At 36.2% G+C, this 19,990-nt stretch overlaps 1 protein-coding gene across 3 annotated transcripts in view; it reads left to right on the top strand.

Moving 5' to 3' along the window:
* The window catches only part of LOC115218360 (trans-1,2-dihydrobenzene-1,2-diol dehydrogenase), a 56,297-nt gene that overhangs the window by 14,051 nt on the left and 22,256 nt on the right, over nucleotides 1-19,990 (top strand). Inside the window, exons 1-4 of one of the 3 annotated variants that reach the window (XM_029788126.2) lie at nucleotides 11,022-11,386; nucleotides 17,281-17,392; nucleotides 18,430-18,593; nucleotides 19,733-19,982. In XM_029788126.2, coding sequence (XP_029643986.1) covers nucleotides 11,303-11,386; nucleotides 17,281-17,392; nucleotides 18,430-18,593; nucleotides 19,733-19,982 — 610 coding nt within the window. In that variant the 5' untranslated portion in view covers nucleotides 11,022-11,302. Of the gene's footprint in view, nucleotides 1-11,004; nucleotides 11,387-17,280; nucleotides 17,393-18,429; nucleotides 18,594-19,732; nucleotides 19,983-19,990 lie in introns of those variants that run through there. The other 2 variants (XM_036508389.1, XM_036508390.1) reach the window with 2 other exon arrangements.

Here is a 19,990-nt window from a genome sequence, read left to right as displayed (position 1 = left end):
TAAACAACCAAATGAATATTTACGGAGAGATCATGTTTAAAAACAAATATTATAACAAAGGTTATTTCGACATTTTTTTAGTGTATTTCAGAAGGAGAAAGTATGTTCTAGGGACTGTTGGGCAGGCTTGGTTGCAACAGATTTCGGCGCAGGTGTGGCTGTGTGGTAAGTAGCTTGCTTACCAACCACACGCTTCCGGGTTCAGTCCCGCTGCGTGGCACCTTGGGCAAGTGTCTTCTTCTATAGCCTCGGGCCGAACAAAGCCTTGTGAGTGGATTTGGTAGACGGAAACTGAAAGAAGCCTGTCGTATGTATGTATATATATATATATATATATGTGTGTGTGTGTGTGTGTGTGCATGCGAGTGTGTATGTTTGTGTGTCTGTGTTTGTCCCCCCAACATCGCTTGACAACCGATGCTGGTGTGTTTACATCCCCGTAACATTAGCACGAATCTATTGTTATAGCAGGAACAAACGGAGTAGTGCTTGATGGAAGGCTTTTAAAATCTAAGGTATTTAGAAAATCAGGCACCGTATCGTCCTGTGTTTAAAGCATTGAAACTTATGAAATAACAGCTAAAGACTTGATTTGAAATAGAAAGTTTTAGAATAGTAATTTAAAAAGAATAATTGTTAATTTTCATTAAGAAGGCGGTGCTCCAGCATGGCTGCAATCAAATGACTGAAACAAATAAAAAAGAATAAAAAGAATCGTAAGCCGAAACCCTACACTTCCTTATAATTTGTAGCTTGACACAGATGAAAATCCTCTCTCCCATTATTATATACGCGTGCATTCGAACGTAGCAGGTAACAGCTAGCATTTGGCCACTATCTGCAGCCCGCTAACTCCACTACTCTGATTGGTTAATATTGGCGCAATTTGTCTCTTACTCTGTGGCGCCAATTTGCCACGTATAACCAATCGGACCGTATAGTTCAGGAGTGAGACCAGTGAAACTTGAGAATATTTGGGCCTCAACGTAGCCAACGAACAGGTTCGCATAGTTGGGGCCCATTCTCGTTCCCATGGCTGGTCCCGAGAAATGCTGGTAAAAATCACCCGCGAACGAGAAGCAGTTAAGTGATATATATATATACTCACGAAAAATAAAAATCCAATACAAGGAAAACAGTCTCCTCTATAGGGATGGAAACATTCAATTTTTCTGTTTTGGCAGTTTAATACCCAATATAGCAGAGAAAACTTTTTCACAGTTCAAATCGGTATATATTCAATATACAAAAATGAAAAGAAAATGGAGCTTTACGATTGACATATTTTAGTTTATTAAAAAATATTACATTATTATTATTATTATTATTATTATTATTATTATATAATACAATATAATATAATGTAAATATAAATATCATAATCCTACAGTTGCTTCAATTCAGACCCAATAATAATAATAATAATAATAATAATAATTGTTTCAATTCAGACCCTAGAACAGGCTGAATTAAATATACTACTTTGTAAGTGTGAGTGTCAATCACTTAAAAAGATATATAATAAAAAGTATAAAATGAATTAAAAATAAATAAATTTATAGGTGCATGCATGGCTGCGTGGCAAGAAGCTTGGCTACCAGTCACATGGTTCCGGATTCAGTACCACTGCTGGCACCTTGGGCAAGTGTCTTCTACTATAGCCTCGAGCCGAGCAAAGCCTTGTGAGTGGATTTGGTAGGAGGAAACTGAAAGAAGCCCGTCGTGTATATGTATATATATATGTGTGTGTGTGTGTGTATGTGTGTGTGTGTGTGTATAAATGAATATAGGGATGATATTATTAAAATACCATCACAAGTGGTAAGCGAATTATCAGCCGTACAGGCAAATTAATAAAATATATACATACATTATTAGATATGTACATATATACACAAGGGTACTACATGACTACCTATATCGCTAATGACAGAAGTCAAAAAGTACTTCTGTACCACCGAATAGTCACAAATCTATTACAGACCAGATAGGAAAAAATATATATGTGTATGTATTCAAAGGCGGTGCTCCAGCATGACCGCTGTCAAATGATTGAAACAAGCAAAAGATTAAAAAAAAGAAAACCTAATATAATGGTCATATAATGTTTGCGTACTTTTAAGAATATCTAATTCAGTCTGTTCTGAGATCTAAAACACTGATCTCTAATTTTTGTCAAATATTTCCCTAAAAAACACGAATTTTTATAAATTTATCATTGGGTCTGAATTGAAACAATTGTAGGATTATGATATTTATATTCATATTATATGATAATAATAATAATATTATGTTAATAAATTAAAACATGTCAATCGTAAATCTCCATTTTCGTTTCAATTATGTACCTGTGTGTGTGTGTGTGTGTGTGTGTGTGTGTGTGTGTGTGCGTGCGTGTGCGTGTGTTATTTCGTTTTCTTTTCTTTCCTTTTATTCTGTTATTCCACGCTCGATCTTCCTGAAACTGACCCTTCTTCCTGTTTCCAAGTAATGGATAACGCATTCACACACATGTATTTGCATGCACATGCATAGATATATCTATAAATAACCGTATGCATGATTGTATTTGTGCGTGTGTGTATGTGTGTGTGTGTGGTGAGAAGTTCCCTAGCACATGGTTGTTGGTCCAGTCCTACAGCGTGAGACCTCATGTGTCGTCTACTATAGCCTGGTGGTGACCGAAGCCCTTTAAGTGGATTTGGTTGACGGAAAGCGAAAGCAATGTGTCATATATATATATATATATATATATATATATATACTCTTTTACTTGTTTCAGTCATTTGAAACTTGTGAAGCCAAAGAAACCAATTCCTTACAACGCTGGGAAAGAAAAGCCAATTTCTTTATAAACTACGAAACACAGTTCATCATAGAAGAAGCATCGGATAACCCCTTCCTTAAGAAAATTAAACCAAAAACCAACGCAGAGATGAGCCCACACTTTTCTAACACAAACCACTGACGATCTATGGAACACAACTCTACCGACCTAACCTCTCCTACACCCAAAAATAACTTTCAAACAACAATAATGAATTCAGCCCACAATTGAAAATCTGGACGTAATCCTCAAAGCACCCTACATACACATCAAAGGATCCATCCAGACCTCCAGACTAACCTAAACTTTCGGAAACCAATACTCACCAATCTACCTCGCATCGTTTCACAATCAATGGAAGAGCTTGCTTCCGAGACTTAACCCTCAACACTGATACTTAAGCATTCAACTAGATACAACCTAATCAGACAACATAACTTCTCCCTCCACCCATATTACAATATTAAAAATAAATTTAACCCAAACCACATCAACCATAGACAATATAACAACCTTCAGTAAAACCATAGTCTAGTCCGCTACACAGTCACTCCACCACAAACATACTACCACAGACACACTTTACACCCATTTAGCAAAGTCTGTGTTGTGATGATGGCGTCGGATGGAGAACGGTCCTGAGTTGCTGCATGTTGTCTGTCGCTGGAATTGGAACTGGCTGAGTCGCTCTGTGGTCAGAGGTTGGTCCTGAGAAGGACTAGAACCAAAGACGAATAATAGTCTGTCGATCTAGCCTTTTTAAAGGGTTTAGGTGGCTCAAACAAGGCATAAGAAAAACAGTGTCACGGGACCTTATCGGAAGGTTGCGATTGGTTGGTTTACACACTGGCACGAAATAAGTCAAGAGACAAACTGCACCAATGCCAACCAATCGGAGCAGTGGACACAACAGGGTCCAAATAGCGGCCGGTATTGTAATGTTCTCAGAAGAAGCAATAAATTCATAAGATTGATAATCGATACTATATTTGGTGGAAAATTTTTTTTTACTGAAAGCATTGGGATACTTAAAAATAATTTTAAAAAATAATTTGGAAAACAGATTACAAAACTTTATGTTCAGTTGTGCTTAATTATCTGCACATTCAACAGCTAATTAAAATATATTATTCATAAACTTGTATGAGAGATTTCTGCTTGGCATATTAATGATATGTGTTGTTCTGAATAGCAAAATCAGAAGAGTTTCAGACATAATGTCTCTTATTATTTAGATATATATTGCTGTGTTCTAGTTTAAAATCCTGCCTAAGTCAATTTTGCATTTTATCTTTCCGCTATCGTTAAATTAAGTACAGGTTAAGTACTAGGATCAGTATAATAGACTGTACATTCCCACAAGAAGTTTGGCTTTGTGTCTGTAGTAGAAACTAACTGTATTCAGAAGCAGTGAAAACTCTTTTATCTACATAGGAGAAGCAGCCCAAATTGTACGTAAAGGAAAATGGAGCATTAATGTGCGTAAATCAAAAGTGACATGTATGCTCTAGAATAGCATGAAGAATTGGTAAATAGTGTCAGAACAGAAAATCTGTCGACTTATCCACGCCATCTATATACAATATGTCAAACAACATAAAATAATATATACTTCATTTTCTACTTCATAGATAATAAATATCAATGGAAAATCTTCACTTAAGTAATAATGTAATGGATCATTGAAAATAATATAATTTAACGACATAGATAAGTAGCATAGATAGACAAACTGACAATGGTGATAAGCATATACGTGCATATACATATACATACTTACACAAAATCTCACCCACCTGCAATATATAACGCCATCTAAAACAAACTTACTGGGAAGTCAATAAAAGATTACAGAGTTGTAATGAAAGATTTTTACGGATCAATCAATATAGAACAGAACTATAACAAGGATGTATGCTTTTATTGGCCGAATGATTTGCCTGAAACACAAGATAATGAAATGGCAGAACTTTTAGTGTTGAACAAAATGCTATGTGGAATTGTGCCAACGTTTTTAACTGTTATTAATAATATTATATCAGTAGATTTATAAACCCTTATTTCTATGCATTAACAACAATCCATTGATTCCTGCACCCCTCAAAAAGCAGTTTTATTTTGTCAACTTTCTAAATGTTTATTTACTTAAATTAGTCCTTCATGTACATATTTCTATGAAATATGTTTGAACTACTAGTGTCTTACCCAACCTTTCATTCATTTTCAACAACCAGCATTTGGTTGGACAACTACATATGACTAAATATATTTTAATATTTGGTTCTTAGATTACATGTGTGTTTTAAAGCCTGAGAGGTTCGTGCATTGCATTTATCAAACTAACATATGAATCACAAATCCACTCTTTATACCGGACTTGCATGGGCGGAAAATATCAATTGTCGCATGCGAGAAGCTTTACGTTCTGAGGTCAACTTTGCCTTTCATTCTTTTGATGTCGATATAGTAAACTACCAGTACTGGTTGAGGTATAATCGACTAACCACCGCCTTCTAAAGCTGCTGGACTTGAAAAGAATATTTGGAAGTTAGACTCCGAAGTAACGTATTTGAAGAAGTCCTTTACAAATATTTGAGGCTTCACCGTTAAAAATTAGTTGGTTGTGAATATTTCAAAATTGCAGTGTTTTTGCAAATTTTGTGCACCCAGTAATCTTGCGCGAAAGATTAGTCTTGCGTATCTCTTGCGTTATGTGTAACCCGGTTTGAATCGTAGACAAAGCGAAATTAATTAAGTTGCTCAGAAAGTCCTCGCTTCTTCAGTTATCGTATTTACCGACATATAAAACATATTTTAGTTATTTTCGGTTTTAATATATCAAAACATTGTCCTGCGTGAATATGGCCGTATTACCGATAGGAGACCGAGTGTTATGGTCCGGGTGAGCTTAGTCCGCAAGACACAAAATTGTTACTACCAATAAAATATCATAAGCGAACCAAGTTATCACACAGTCTGTTACCACAAAATTACTCAAAGTTGCTAACGGTAAGTCGTCAGCTAGGTGGGGAGCTTACATCATATCCCTAACCCTTCTTTCTCGGCATACATAACCCACGCCTAATATAAGTCTCACGTTATTTAATGATTCTAAAACTGCCATGGTCAACTTTGCCCTTCATCCTTTTGGGCTCGATAAATTATTTACCAGTTGATCACTGAGGTCGATATAGTTGATTGACACCATCCCCGCAAAATTTCGGCTCGTCTGCCTGTAGTAGAAAGGATTATTTAAAGGTTGAGTTACTTCTAAGAAACATTTGATAATTTTCTAAATGAAAAAATATCCTAAAAAAGATGAAAGGAATGTTAACAAGCTTTCATCCTCTTTTCGGTTATTTGCATCAAGTGAATGACAAAACCATAGCAGTGCTGCCGATCACCGTAGTTCAAACATCACAACCAGAAATATTAATTTAAGTGATAACAGTACTTTTTATTTTCATATATAACATACTAGCAGTATCGCCCGACGTTGCTCGGGTGTGTAAGGGAAATAACTATATAAGCATTTTTAGAGATATAAAGTATGATAGCCATCTCAATATGGCTAATCACAAAGGGGGGGGTTACTGTAGCTTTTTACGTTCTGAGATTTAATAATATATTTTTAGAGAGTTACTTCCCTTATATAAACCGAGCGAAAATGCATTAAAAATACGGAAAAATTATGGTAAATTTTTTTTTTAATCGTAGACTCATCGTAGACGCACGCTAATACCCAGAAGGGCTCGATATGAATCACGACTATAAGATACCCGCTTTTGGTTACACTGCACCGCAAAATCTGGGTGTAGTTAGGAATCTAAATCGTAGGAGACAGACACACAACTTGACTTCTATATATAAAGATAAACATGTACATCTTTTAGAACTTTGTCATTTTATAAGGTTTTGCCTGAAATATTTTTAATTAACATAAACATTTATTTACATGAGAGAAAATTACCACAGAACTTTTTATTATAACCGTACTGAAACCATTTGTGGGGAATTTTTTTTTTATTTGTCCTGTATGACAATTCTTTTGACTAAGATATAAACAACTATTCTGTTGATCTCAAAGAAGTTAACGTTCAGATTTGGTACTCCCATAACGTAGTTTGTAATAAACTAGCTGGCCCCGTGCCGTCAAAGATGACGGCTAATTGTAGTATTTTATCATTCAACAACTAGGTGAATAATATTCTTAAGGGTGTGAAACTAATCTGAATGAACTAAACAGAAATAATTGGCGACTTAAGCCCCGATGTACGTAAAGTAATAAACCTTTGATAAACGTATTCTCGTCTCCACTACTTCGCGTATAGCTTAACAAAGCTATAGCGGAGCTTTTTTTGTTGCAGCCGGCGTCTTCCAAGCAGTCTCACTAATTCAGTTTTAATCGAAATCAAATTCAGTTTGTTGAATTATGTTTAACTAGTGATAAGCTACATTTGGACATAAAATACTTAAAATCTGGTGCAGTACAACAAAAGTTAAAAGAAAAAATGTATAGACCAAACTGGTTGACTGACGGGTAGTAACGCCCGATATCGACATTTTGAATCCACACCATTCTTTTCATTTTGATTAAGAATTATTATATTGACATCAATATGAAAGAGAAATGTTAAAGGAATATATTGGTAAAGGTTTCGTAAAATTTTATCCATTAGAAGAAAAGATATTTAACTGTAATTCTCAAATTTTAATCAAATTTTTGCGTGATGTTAAAGGGACACTACTCAAGCACAACTACAGGTTTCTGCCCCCTCGAATGTGGATGATCATAACTTTCAGGAAAATTGATATTTTTAATGAAATTTTCTACGAATATTTTATATATCACTAGCAGTATTGCCCGGCGTTGCTCGGGTTTGTAAGGGAAATAACTATATAAGCATCTTTAAAGAGTTACTTCCCTTATAGATGCCAATTCGGGCTTTCTTAGCCATTTCTGTTTTGGTGTCTTCAAGCCATGAAGTCGTTGTTCTAAAAGAACGCTGGTCTCCTTGACATCGCTTTACGACGTTGATTTCCTTACACTCCCTTCCCCACAGCTTCACGAGGGAGGGAAGAAGGGGGAGAAGCAAACAGGTGCAGGTGTGACCATGGACGCCAACTCCGCCGCCATCGACACACGAAAAATTATGCATTAAAATGGAATAAAAAATGATGTTAAATTATTTTTAAAATCGTAGACTCATCGTAGACGCGCGCTAATACTCAGACGGGCTCGATATGAATCACGACTATAAGATACCCGAATTTGGTTAAACTGCACCGCAAAATGTGGGAGTAGTTAGGAATCTAAATCGAAGGGGACAGACACTCACACAACTACAGTTTTATATATATAGATGTAGATTCCGAATATACAAAATTTTGGGGGGAAAGTGTTTTAGGAGGGGAATTTCGGGAAATTCACCGGAGTCCACTTCAATTCGTCTTAACTTTCAAGAAAATGGATTTTTTAAAATTAAAATCCTCTACAAATATATCTCGGACTATGTAGATACCGAAGACAGGAATTTTGAGGGATTCCCACTCAATGGTGTTTGGGAACAACTCGTCCATATTTGATTATTTTTCTCCGTTTTGTGCGTTTATGCATCTGTTGATTTCTACTGAAGCAACAAACGCAATGAAGGCAGATGAAGTCCTCACCAGAAAACTCGTTATGCTAAAATAAAAGCTGAAGGTCTGGTACACGGAAACATGTTATTAAAACGACTTATCTGTTGTATTCGATATTTTTTTCTTCACTTTAAGTAAATTCCCAGATAAACGTTTCTAATAGAAAGGTAGAAGACACCAGAAGCAAAAATAAGGAATATACAGGTACGGTTAAATAGAGAAGTGTTAAGTATAATTTGTTACATAATATCTATAATAAACATGATATTGAATGGAATAATTCCCCGTTTGAACTTTTTTCATTACATACGTGTGTGTGTGTGTGTGAGTGAGTGAGTGTGTGTGTGTGTGTGTGTGTGTGTGTGTGTGTGGTTGAAATCTATGGATGCACAAATGAATTGTTCCGAAACACCCCCAAGCGGGGAACAGTTCTCAAAAATAACACCCAATTGTTTTCCCCAAAAAATTCCTATGTCCACGGAATCTATATAGTCCGAGGTATATTTGTAGAGAATTTTATCAAAAAATATCCATTTTCTTGAAAGTTAAATTGAATTGAAGTGGACGCCGGTGAATTTTCCACAATTCCTCACCCCACCCCCTTCTAAAACACTTTCCCATAAAAATTTTGTATATTCGGAATCTACATGATATAACAAATATTCGTAGAAGATTTCATTAAAAAAGTATTCATTTTTCTGAAAGTTATGATCATCCAAATTCGGAGGGGCAGAAATCTGTAGTTATGCCCACAACTCATATATGAACTACACTATTTCTTAATCGCACACACAACAAAAAATAAATGACAACGCAAATCGATACAAAGAGTTCAAGTATTTATTTACATTTGTCTAAATTATTTTCTATAAAAAAAATGGCTTTATAAAGTTCAATTTGTAATAAATTATTTTAATAACAAGATTATTTAATAAAGTTTTTAAATTTCTTTTTGATTTTGTCTTTATCATCAGTATGGCTTTCATTGGTTCGATTGCGTAATGAGATTTTTTTTTACACATATATGTATGTATATATATCATCGGCAGAAGTTAGAGAGTAAGTCAAAAACTGAGAGTTTCGTGTATTGGTACTTATCAAACATGAATTTAGCCATTGTCACTCTGTAACTTCTGCCTATTATTAATGTGTGTGTGAGTATGTGTGTGTATGTGTGTGTGTGTATATATATATATATATATATATATATATATAGAGAGAGAGAGAGAGAGAGATACATACCTACTATAAGGTGAGCACAAGTGTGTACGTACGCCGCTATATGTATATATATATATAAAATGGAACAAAAACGCAATAGAAGACACTAAAACATTCGGACAGGCAGACGATACAAAGGCAGACAGGAGAAACAACAATTAGAAGGTCAGGCAAAAAAGACGGGTCATTTCGTGATCTTCGACCGCCAACTCTTCTTATGTGCACCTCCTATTTTCCTGCCTTTAGGCTTTCACTTCATACACGCCAGCTCAATTTGATTCGTTCTCAATCGAAAGACACCTGTTGTTATTTTCTTGTTGTCTGTATTTGTAATTGTGTACCATGTTCTCCGTTTTTTGTCTTTGTTGCTGTACACATTCGTTAGCTTTCTTACAAAGAGGGCTAATGCTCTTAGATTAGACTGGGGGGAGGGGGGTCAACAAGATCGAACTGTCTCAAGTGTAACTGCCCGAAACAGTTATGACTTCTGGTACCTGACTGAAGTGATCTTTCGTTTTGACTCGAAACATCATAACAAAGAACTCGGTCAAAACGCATCTCGCCGCCCCAGACCAACCAAAGCCTCGTGAGTGGATTTCGTAGACGGAAACTGCAAGAAGCCCGTCGTATATGAATATATGTATGTGTTTGTACCCAACCACCGCTTGACAATCGGTGTTGTTTTGTTTACGTTCCCGTAACTTAGCGATTCGGCTATACCAGTGCTCCGCAGCGAGCTGGCAGAAACGTTAGCACGCCGGGCGAAATGCTTAGCGGTATTTCGTCTGCGTTACGTTCTGAGTTCAAATTCCGCCGAGGTCGACTTTGCCTTTCGTCCTTTCGGGATCGATAAATTAAGTACCAGTTACGCACTGGGGTCGATGTAATCGACTTAATACCTATGTCTGTCCTTGTTTGTCCCCTCTGTGTTTAGCCCCTTGTGGGTAATAAAGAAATAGGTATGCCACAGCACACTGATTAGGTGTGCCACAGTATAACTTGAATATAATTTTTTTCCGTATGCTTTTAGTTCAGGTGTGCAGCCGAATTTTGAAAGGAATATAAATGTATTGCAAGTAAAAAAAAAAAAGGTTGGAGAGCACTGGGTTATACCGATCAATAGAATAAGGTCTAAACCCTCCGATACAGTGCCCCAGCATGGCCGCAGTCCAGCGACAGAAAACAAGTGAAGATAAAATATCCTTGTAAAATAGGGATACAACTTGCGCGAGAGTGTCCTAACCCTAACCCGATATGCCGACAGATACGGTAATTAATATACGTAAGACTTGAATTATTTTCGCCTCTTTTTGCTGTAGTTGTCATGATGTGTTTATTATTAGCTCTTGCGTTTACACTTTAGACTGGAGGTTTACTTGAGACTCAACGCAAAAAAAAAAACTCCGAACGTAACCGAAAAGTGTCGCGATAAGAGATAAAATATAAACAAAAATCGGAACAGCCGTTAACCGTACAAATTGGAGGGAAAGTAGTTATAGTCCGCTGATTTCAAAATATAATCAGCCTATATAAAAGAACGATCTGAGCAGCAACTGACATATTTGTAACAGACACAGCAACTTTACTTCGTTAGCTTATTTCAAAGGAGAAACAATGCGTTGGGGAATATGTTCGGCAGGTATGATTGCAACGGATTTCTGCAATGCTTTGCAATGTTTGAATCCTTCACAACACAAAGTAAGTAATAATTTTTGGCAATCTTTTGATTTTTAGGTACATATAACTTCGATCACTGTTGTTTAACCGTAGGTTTCCTCTGAACCAGCAGTGCTCGTCCGACTTTTTTTTTTCCATTGTGTATCTACAACATAATGCAATATCTACGCTTTTAGGACAACAGTAAGTATTTGTTCCTAATATGGAGTATATCTGGTTGCTATTTCTAACACGTAGAGACTGCCTCGCTTCGTCAACCCAGTGGATGCTGTTGGCTCTGTAGCGAAACAGGAAAGATCTATTTTGTCGTGGTGGTATAGCTAAGTCGTGCTATGGCCACTTAGCTATTTCTTTACTACCCACAAGGGGCTGAACACAGAGGGGACAAACAAGGACAGACACACGGTTTAAGTCGATTACATCGACCCCAGTGCGTAACTGATACTTATTTAATCGACCCCGAAAGGATGAAAGGCAAAGTCGACCTCGGCGGAATTTGAACTCAGAACGTAACGGCAGACATGCTATGGCCACTAGCCACTATCGTTACAGCTCCAAGTAGAACTATGATCGAAAACATTACAGCGATGACTTATTGCATTTCTAGAGATATGTTGAACTACAGTGTTGTGGCACAGTATAAAATAGTGTGATGTGATTTGAAGATTTGACATGCTATTTCTAATAGTATATGGTGTTATTTGAAGAGTTGATTGCTATTTCTAACTGTTTCACTTGTCGACTTGTTAATTAAATATTAAGCGTAAGTTGACAAAAGTTTTATTTACCTTGAATAAAGTACAAAAAAGATCCAAAAATTCATAGATCGCTGTTTTCATTTAACCATCGTTTAGTTAACTTATTAAGCTAACATTGATTGATAAACATAAGGCATTTATTTTTTAAATCGTATTTTACTATTACACCCGTTTCATGAGGCGGATGAAATTGTCAAACTTTAACCCCAAAAATTGTTTTGAAAAGTAATAAAGAAGTATGTTTAGAGAAAATTTGACAAGATTTAAAATATAGGTGTACATTCCTTATTATTGTTTCGTTTTAATTGACACCGCTTTCCCTCGAAATTCAAATTATTACATAGCGGGTGCTAAGGCTTTTAGTTGAGTAAATCGAATTGGTCGCGTGTAACTTGGTTCCTGTTTATTTTATCGAAACTAGGTGGTATAAAAGGCAAGATCGGCGATCTTATAGGTTCTGTTACATATAATGACAAAAATTAAAATGAAAACAATGGCCTACGTGGAATTTGTTAACACAACTAAATACGTTATTTTTCAGCCACTCTGCCAATGCTACCAATCCTCCACTCTAATGCCAATAAATAAATATTTGGCGTAACTTCGGTATATGTACCGGTGTAAGTACCGGATACATTTCAAGAAAGTGTTGTTGTTTTTTATATATATGGGGGGGTAGGGGGAGGGGTAGGAGAAAAGGGTTTCTGTTATCTTCAGAAATGTAAACAATGTCACGTGTGTACCTATACCGAAGCATCGCCAAATATTTTGCTGGTACTACTTAAGAAGAGCGGTCCCGGTGCGCGCACTCGCGTACTCGCGCATCCGCGCTAGCTAGTCGTGACTAGTCGATCCTTACTTCCTGTTTTTGTTTTATTTACTTTGTTTTAAAAAATTATTTACTTTGTGTAAAAAAAAAATTGTTTTATTTACTTTGCTAGGTAGCTGTTGTAGGATCGACTAGTCACGACTAGCTAGCGCGGATGCGCGCACCGGGACCACTCTTCTTAAGTAGTACCTATTTTGCTCTCCTCATCCATGGCTGTCTGTTTACATTTAATCTAATGAGTTATATGGTGTAAAATATTCACAACTCTTACAATTCGAGCTTTAAAAAAAAACTTCCTTACTCTCATTACCCCTAGTGGCTGTGTGGTAAGTAGCTTGCTTACTAACCACATGGTTCCGGGTTCAGTCCCACTGCGTGGCATCTTGGGCAAGTGTCTTCTACTATAGCCTCAGGCCAACCAAAGCTTTGTGCGTGGATTTGGTAGATGGAAACTGAAAGAAGCCCGTCGTATATATGCGTGTGTGTGTTTGTGTGTCTGTGTTTGTCCCCCTAGCATTGCCTGACAACCGATGCTGGTGTGTTTACGCCCCCGTCACTTAGCGGTTCGGCAAAACAGACCGATAGAGTAAATACTGGGCTTACAAAGAATAAGTCCCGGGGTCGATTTGCTCGACTAAAGGCAGTGCTCCAGCATGGCCGCAGTCAAATGACTGAAACAAGTAAAAGAGTACTTCAAGCAAGCCACTGGGTGGAAGAAATGACGGTGAAAAAAAGTTGTCAGTGTAAAATTTACCATGGGAGAGATGACAAAAATACCTCACTATATAGAGAATTTCATGCACGTTCATTTTGATTACTGTGGAAACTTAATCGCTTCGTGAAATTTCGTACAATGATTTTTATCCTATTTCGTCTGCCTTTTCAATGCTAACATGTTGGAGACTGACGATTTGTTAAGTGCTGCTGACATAATAGAGGAGGAGAGATAACAGAGAGTGATATACAAGAAAGAGGGGAGTAGTATTGAGTTATCTGCTTTGTGTGTGATACTGCTCTGAGATCTTTACCTTTTGACCGACAGATTTTAAAAATAATTTTTTGTAACTAAACACTTTCAAACTTAGTATACTTGTAGAATGTGTCACATAAAACATCTTTTACTCTTGGCGTTGTTGAAAAAATTCTGTATATTGGAAATTATTTCTTGTTAAAGTTGTCGTATTTCGGTAATTTCAACCAATCAATGACGTGTATTCAGCTGAATAAAATTACTGCCATTGTTTGTCAACAACTATCGGCGGTGTATATTTCATTTGTCACTGTTATTTATGACCTTGTCCGTGCGTTTCTACTGGTTTCAGCTTTAAGGTTTTAGGGTTAGAGTTGGGGTTTTAGGGTTAGGGTTAGCGTTACAGAAAAAAATGAAAAATGAAGCACAAATGATTATGGTGGTGCCATGAAGTAAACATGCTTCAGATACACTTGTTTATTCATACAAACGTAACTAAGATTAAATATATCATAAATAACAGTGACAAACGAAAATATACACTGCCGATAGTTGTTGTTGAGAAACAACGGCAGTAATTTTATTCTGCTGAATACACGTCATTGATTGGTTGAAATTACTGAAATACGACAACTTTAACAAGAAATAACTTCCAAAATACAGAATTTTCTCAACAACGCCAAGAGTAAAAGATGTTTTATGTGACACATTCTACAAAATTTGAACTCGGACAGTAAAGAGCAAAAAGAAATACCACATTGCATTCTGTCTCAGCTCTAACAATTCTTCCAGTACTTTGTTATAGCTGTATTTTGGATTGGTCATTCTGCCAGTACAAAACATATACACTAGTTGTAGTTCAGTTCTTTATTGATTGATTTGTAAATCTTTCATTACACATCTTTCATTACACATCTATGTTTTTTTTTTTTTTTAGGTGGAGATTATATATTGGTCGCAAGTTTAATAAGTATATGTATGTAAATTCATATTCGAGTATGTGTTTACTGTTGTGTTCATGTGGTGGTATGTGTGTGAATCTAACTGTATGTGTCTGTGTGTTTTCTTTAAATATATATTTGAAAAACTTTTCTTTTGCCTACTTGACTGAATTTCATATTACTACCATCAGTAGATAAGTTGTGAAATTAGGTGCATTGTCAGTTTATCTTCTGTCATACCAATCATGATGTCCTTGAAGCTAAAGTCTTATGACATTTCATATACAGATATATATATATATATATGGCCCAGTGGTTAGGGCAGTGGACTCGTGGTCGGAGGATCGCAGTTTCGATTCCCAGACCGGGTGTTGTGTGTTTATTGAGCGAAAACACCTAAAAGCTCCACGATGCTCCGGCAGAGGTTGGTGATCCCTGCTGTACTCTTTCACCACTCTTTCTTCTGTTGGCCTGCTCGCTTAGCCAGTGGGGTGGCGTCGTTCGAAGGCTAAAACAATGTGAACGCATTGTGACCAGCGATGTGTAACAACATCTGATGGTCTGGTCGAAAAAAAAATATATATATATAAAATCATTATTAGTGTCAGTCTTTTTATATCTATCTTATTGCTACAGGTAGACATATCTCATTAAATTATATTATGCCCATTGGGTCCTTATATTATCTTTGAAGTGGGGTAAAGTCTATATATATTATGTTCATTGAAATCTCAGGTGTGGGGGTAAATTATATATCATTTTATGTGATTGATATTTGTATTCTTTCTGATTGGAATACTTTTATCTTACTCATTTTTACCCCCTCATTAAGATTGTCACTATATTCAGTCATATAAATAGATTTAATAATTTAATAATTTGTTGAAATAAAATTCTGTGGGTGTATAGTTAGAATTTCTATCCTGACATTCATTATCATTGCTTAATGTGTGCTTTCCATTCGGGCATGGGTTGGACAGTTTGATATGGAGCTGGCTACCAGGAAGCAGTCTAGACTCCAACTGTGTGTTGTACCAAGGTTTCTGCAGCTGGATGCTCTTCCTAATGCCAACCAATTTACAGAGTGTACTGGATGCTTTTAATGAGCAAAATTTGAAACAATTTATTATTATTATAATTATTATTATTATTATTAAGGCAGCAAGCTGGCAGAATCATTAGCACGCCAGACAAAATGTTTAGCAACAGTTCATCTGTCCTTACATTCTGAGTTCAAATCACATCGAGGTTGACTTTGCTTTTCATCCTTTTGGGGTCAATAAATTAAGTACCATTTGAATGCTGGGGTCAATGTAATTAACTCATTTTCTTTCCCAAAACTGCTGCCCTTGTGGCAAAATTTGAAACCATTATTATTATTATTATTATTATTATTATTATTATTATTATTATTATTATTATTATTAAGGCAGTGAGCTGGCAGTGTTGTTAGCATGCTGGTCGAAATGCTTAGTGGTATTTTGTCTGTTATGTTCTGAGTTCAAATTCTATTGAGGATGACTTTATCTTTCATCCTTTAGGGATCGATAAATTAAGTACCAGTGAAACATTGGGGTTGATGTAATTGACTAGTCCCTCTCCTCCAAATTTCTGACTGTGTACCTATAATAGAAAAGATTATTATTATAAGGTTGGTGGGCCAGTGGAATTGTTAGCATGCCAAAGAAAATGTCTAATGGCTTTTTTCTGGTTTTTACATTCTGAGTTCTTCAAATTCATAAAATACTGACTTTGCCTTTCATCCTTTTGGGGTTGATAAAATAAGTACCAGTTGAGCAGCACCGGGGTCAATAAAATAAGTACCAGTTGAACACTGGGGTTGATGTAATCAACTAGCCCTTTGCCTAAAATTTTGGGTATTATACCTATATTATATTTATGAGCATAGGCGCAGGAGTGGCTGTGTGGTAAGTAGCTTGCTAACCAACCACATGGTTCCGGGTTCAGTCCCACTGCGTGGCATCTTGGGCAAGTGTCTTCTGCTATAGCCTCGGGCCGACCAATGCCTTGTGAGTGGATTTGGTAGGCGGAAACTGAAAGAAGCCTGTCGTATATATGTATATATATATAAGTGTGTGTGTATGTTTGTGTGTCTGTGTTTGTCCCCCTTGCATTGCTTGACAACCGATGCTGGTGTGTTTACGTCCCCGTCACTTAGCGGTTCGGCAAAAGAGACCAATAAAAGAATAAGTCCCGGGGTCGATTTGCTCGACTAAAGGCGGTGCTCCAGCATGGCCGCAGTCAAATGACTGAAACAAGTAAAAGAGAGTAAAAGAGTATTATTACATTAATGCTCATAAATCATTATTCATTATCAACCATAACCATTCCAATTTTCTAATCCTGTTCCAACAAAAAACTTGATTTCACATGATAGTTATTTTGTTTTTGTTTAGATAACTGCAGTGGTATCCAAATCTTCTGAGAAGGCCAAGAAACTTGCTGGCAAATTTAAAATACCAAATGTTTATGACAGCTATGAAGAGTTTGCCAAAGATCCCAACATAGGTATGACATAATTTTAATTATTAAAATCCTACTGAAAATTTTCCAAGTAAAAAGCTCAGTCTTGTAATGAAAACACCTAAAAATGAGTTTATTTATTCAAATATTTATTGTGCGAGTTGCTATTATTGCAACCAAACCAAATCAAACTGGAGCTCTCTGGCTAACCGTCTAACCCATGCCAGAATGGAAAATGGACACTAAACGATAAGTTATTTATGCTAAAAATAAAGTTGTGCATGTGTGGTTGTTTATTAATTGTATACTCTTTACTCTTTTACTTGTTTCAGTCATTTGACTGCGGCCATGCTGGAGCACCGCCTTTAATCGAGCAACTCGACCCCGGGACTTATTCTTTTGTAAGCCCAGTACTTATTCTATCGGTCTGTTTTGCAGAACCGCTAAATAACGGGGACGTAAACACACCAGCATCGGTTGTCAAGCAATGCTAGGGGGACAAACACAGACACACAAACACACACACGCATATATATATATATATATATATATATATATACATATATACGACATGCTTCTTTTCAGTTTCCGTCTACCAAATCCACTCACAAGGCCTTGGTCGGCCCGAGGCTAAAGTAGAAGACACTTGCCCAAGGTGCCACGCAGTGGGACTGAACCCAGAACCATGTGGTTGGTAAACAAGCTACTTACCACACAGCCACTCCTGCGCCTAATAATAATAATATTTTTAAAAATCATGAATGATGATGATAAGAAAGATGTTAGTAATAAAACAGGTGTAAATAGTAACAGACATCGCAGGCCATGAAAACTGGTCAGCAATGGTGACAGGAAGAGCATCCAGCTGTAGAAAATCTTGTCTCAACAAAGCTCACCTGCCTCATGTAATAGGCATAAATGATGATGATGATAATGATATACATATCATCAACAGTGGTAAGTGTTTCGTTTTTAGACCCGGTCTAGAAATGGAACGATTATCACTGCTAATCACAGTTGAATGAGATAAATGAATTACTTTAATACTAAAATCAAGTAATTATATTTCATTTTTCCCACAGATGTGGTATACATTTCAACTGTCAACAGTTACCATCGTCCTCTCTCCATTCTTATGCTTAACAATGGCAAACCAGTTCTGTGTGAGAAAACCTGTGCAATTACCACAAAGGATACAGAAGACATGCTTCAACTGGCAAAGTCACAGAACCTATTTTACATGGAGGTATGTCTTTTAATACTGGATTGGTGTATGTTTGTATGCTGTCATCGGTGATGTTTCATTAGATCATCATAACAGGTCCATGACCAAAATCTTTCCACCTAATATTTTTTTCTACTTTTCAAAGGTGTTGTTTCTACAACTACATTTGATGTCATTCTCTTTTTTTTTTCTGATATTTTAATCTGAAGTTGTTCTTCACTTTATTTTTTCAGATTGTAGGATGTAATTGGGAGTGATTTAGCTCCTATTTCAAGCTAACCCAGTTACTGTATAGAGGCTCTCTAATTGGTATACCATCATGTTGGATGTTGAAATAAAGTCTAGTGTTTGGAATAGAACTTTTCATCAAAGAAGAAATTTAAAGATATAATTTTTTTGCCGAGAATCCACTCTGTAAAGTGGTTGATACTAGGAAGGGCGTCTAGCCATAAAAACCATGCCAAAATAGAAAGTGGAGCTTGGTGCAGTTGTCTGGTTGCCAGCTCTTGTTAAACCATCCTGGCTATACCAGCATGGAGGACAGATGCTAAATGATGATGTGGAGGAGGAGGAGGAAGACTGGACTGTGTGAAAGGTAACTACACAGAGATGATAATATTAGAAGGCTATACTTCATATTTCATAAGTAATGGTGCAGAAATGAGAGCAGTAGAAAACTGATTGTCACAAGAGGCAGAATGGAAACAAATATATGAAAATGAAAGCAAAATGTATATAAGGAATCAGTTTTCAGCCTTAGTAGAATGGTGATACACTGATTTGGATTCGATATAAATAATAAATGAAGGTGGTAATGATGTTATTCTTTGTACCATGAGATGAAGTAGAATGATATATTTAATGAGGTAATTTATCTAAAAAAATTGATGTGTATTGAAAGAAATGCTATACAGTGGATCTGATAAATATAAAGGTGAAGAAGATAATTGTAAAATATTATCATATATTGAATAACATAAAGAAAAGCAACAGTTTTATAATATTTTTTTATCCTCCATGTATTTTTATATTTATCATATATTTTTCCCATCATTTATTTATATATTTACTTTCATTCCTTTCTTTTCAGCCTTAATTTTCTCATCCTTAATCTTAGTCTTTTTATTTTTATCTTTCTTGTAATTTTTTTTTCCTTTCAGGCCTTGTGGTCCGCCTTCTTCCCAGCCTATGCAGCCATTCGACAAGAAATTGAGTCTGGAACCATAGGAAAGATACGCTACATAGATGTAGCTTTCTTTGTTAATATCTTTGCAAAGGATGCTGTATCTCAGCCTTCCTTAGGTGGTAGTACTCTATTGGATATTGGTGTATATACAATATGGCTTGCAAACTTCGTATTCAGAGAGAAACCTGAGACAATTACAGCTGTTGGAACAATTGCTGATACAGGTAAGTAT

Source organism: Octopus sinensis, linkage group LG13, assembly GCF_006345805.1.
Source record: "Octopus sinensis linkage group LG13, ASM634580v1, whole genome shotgun sequence".
Classification (NCBI taxonomy): domain Eukaryota; kingdom Metazoa; phylum Mollusca; class Cephalopoda; order Octopoda; family Octopodidae; genus Octopus; species Octopus sinensis.
Note: the sequence above shows the minus strand (reverse complement) of the source record. Positions and strands in the feature narration are given on the sequence as shown.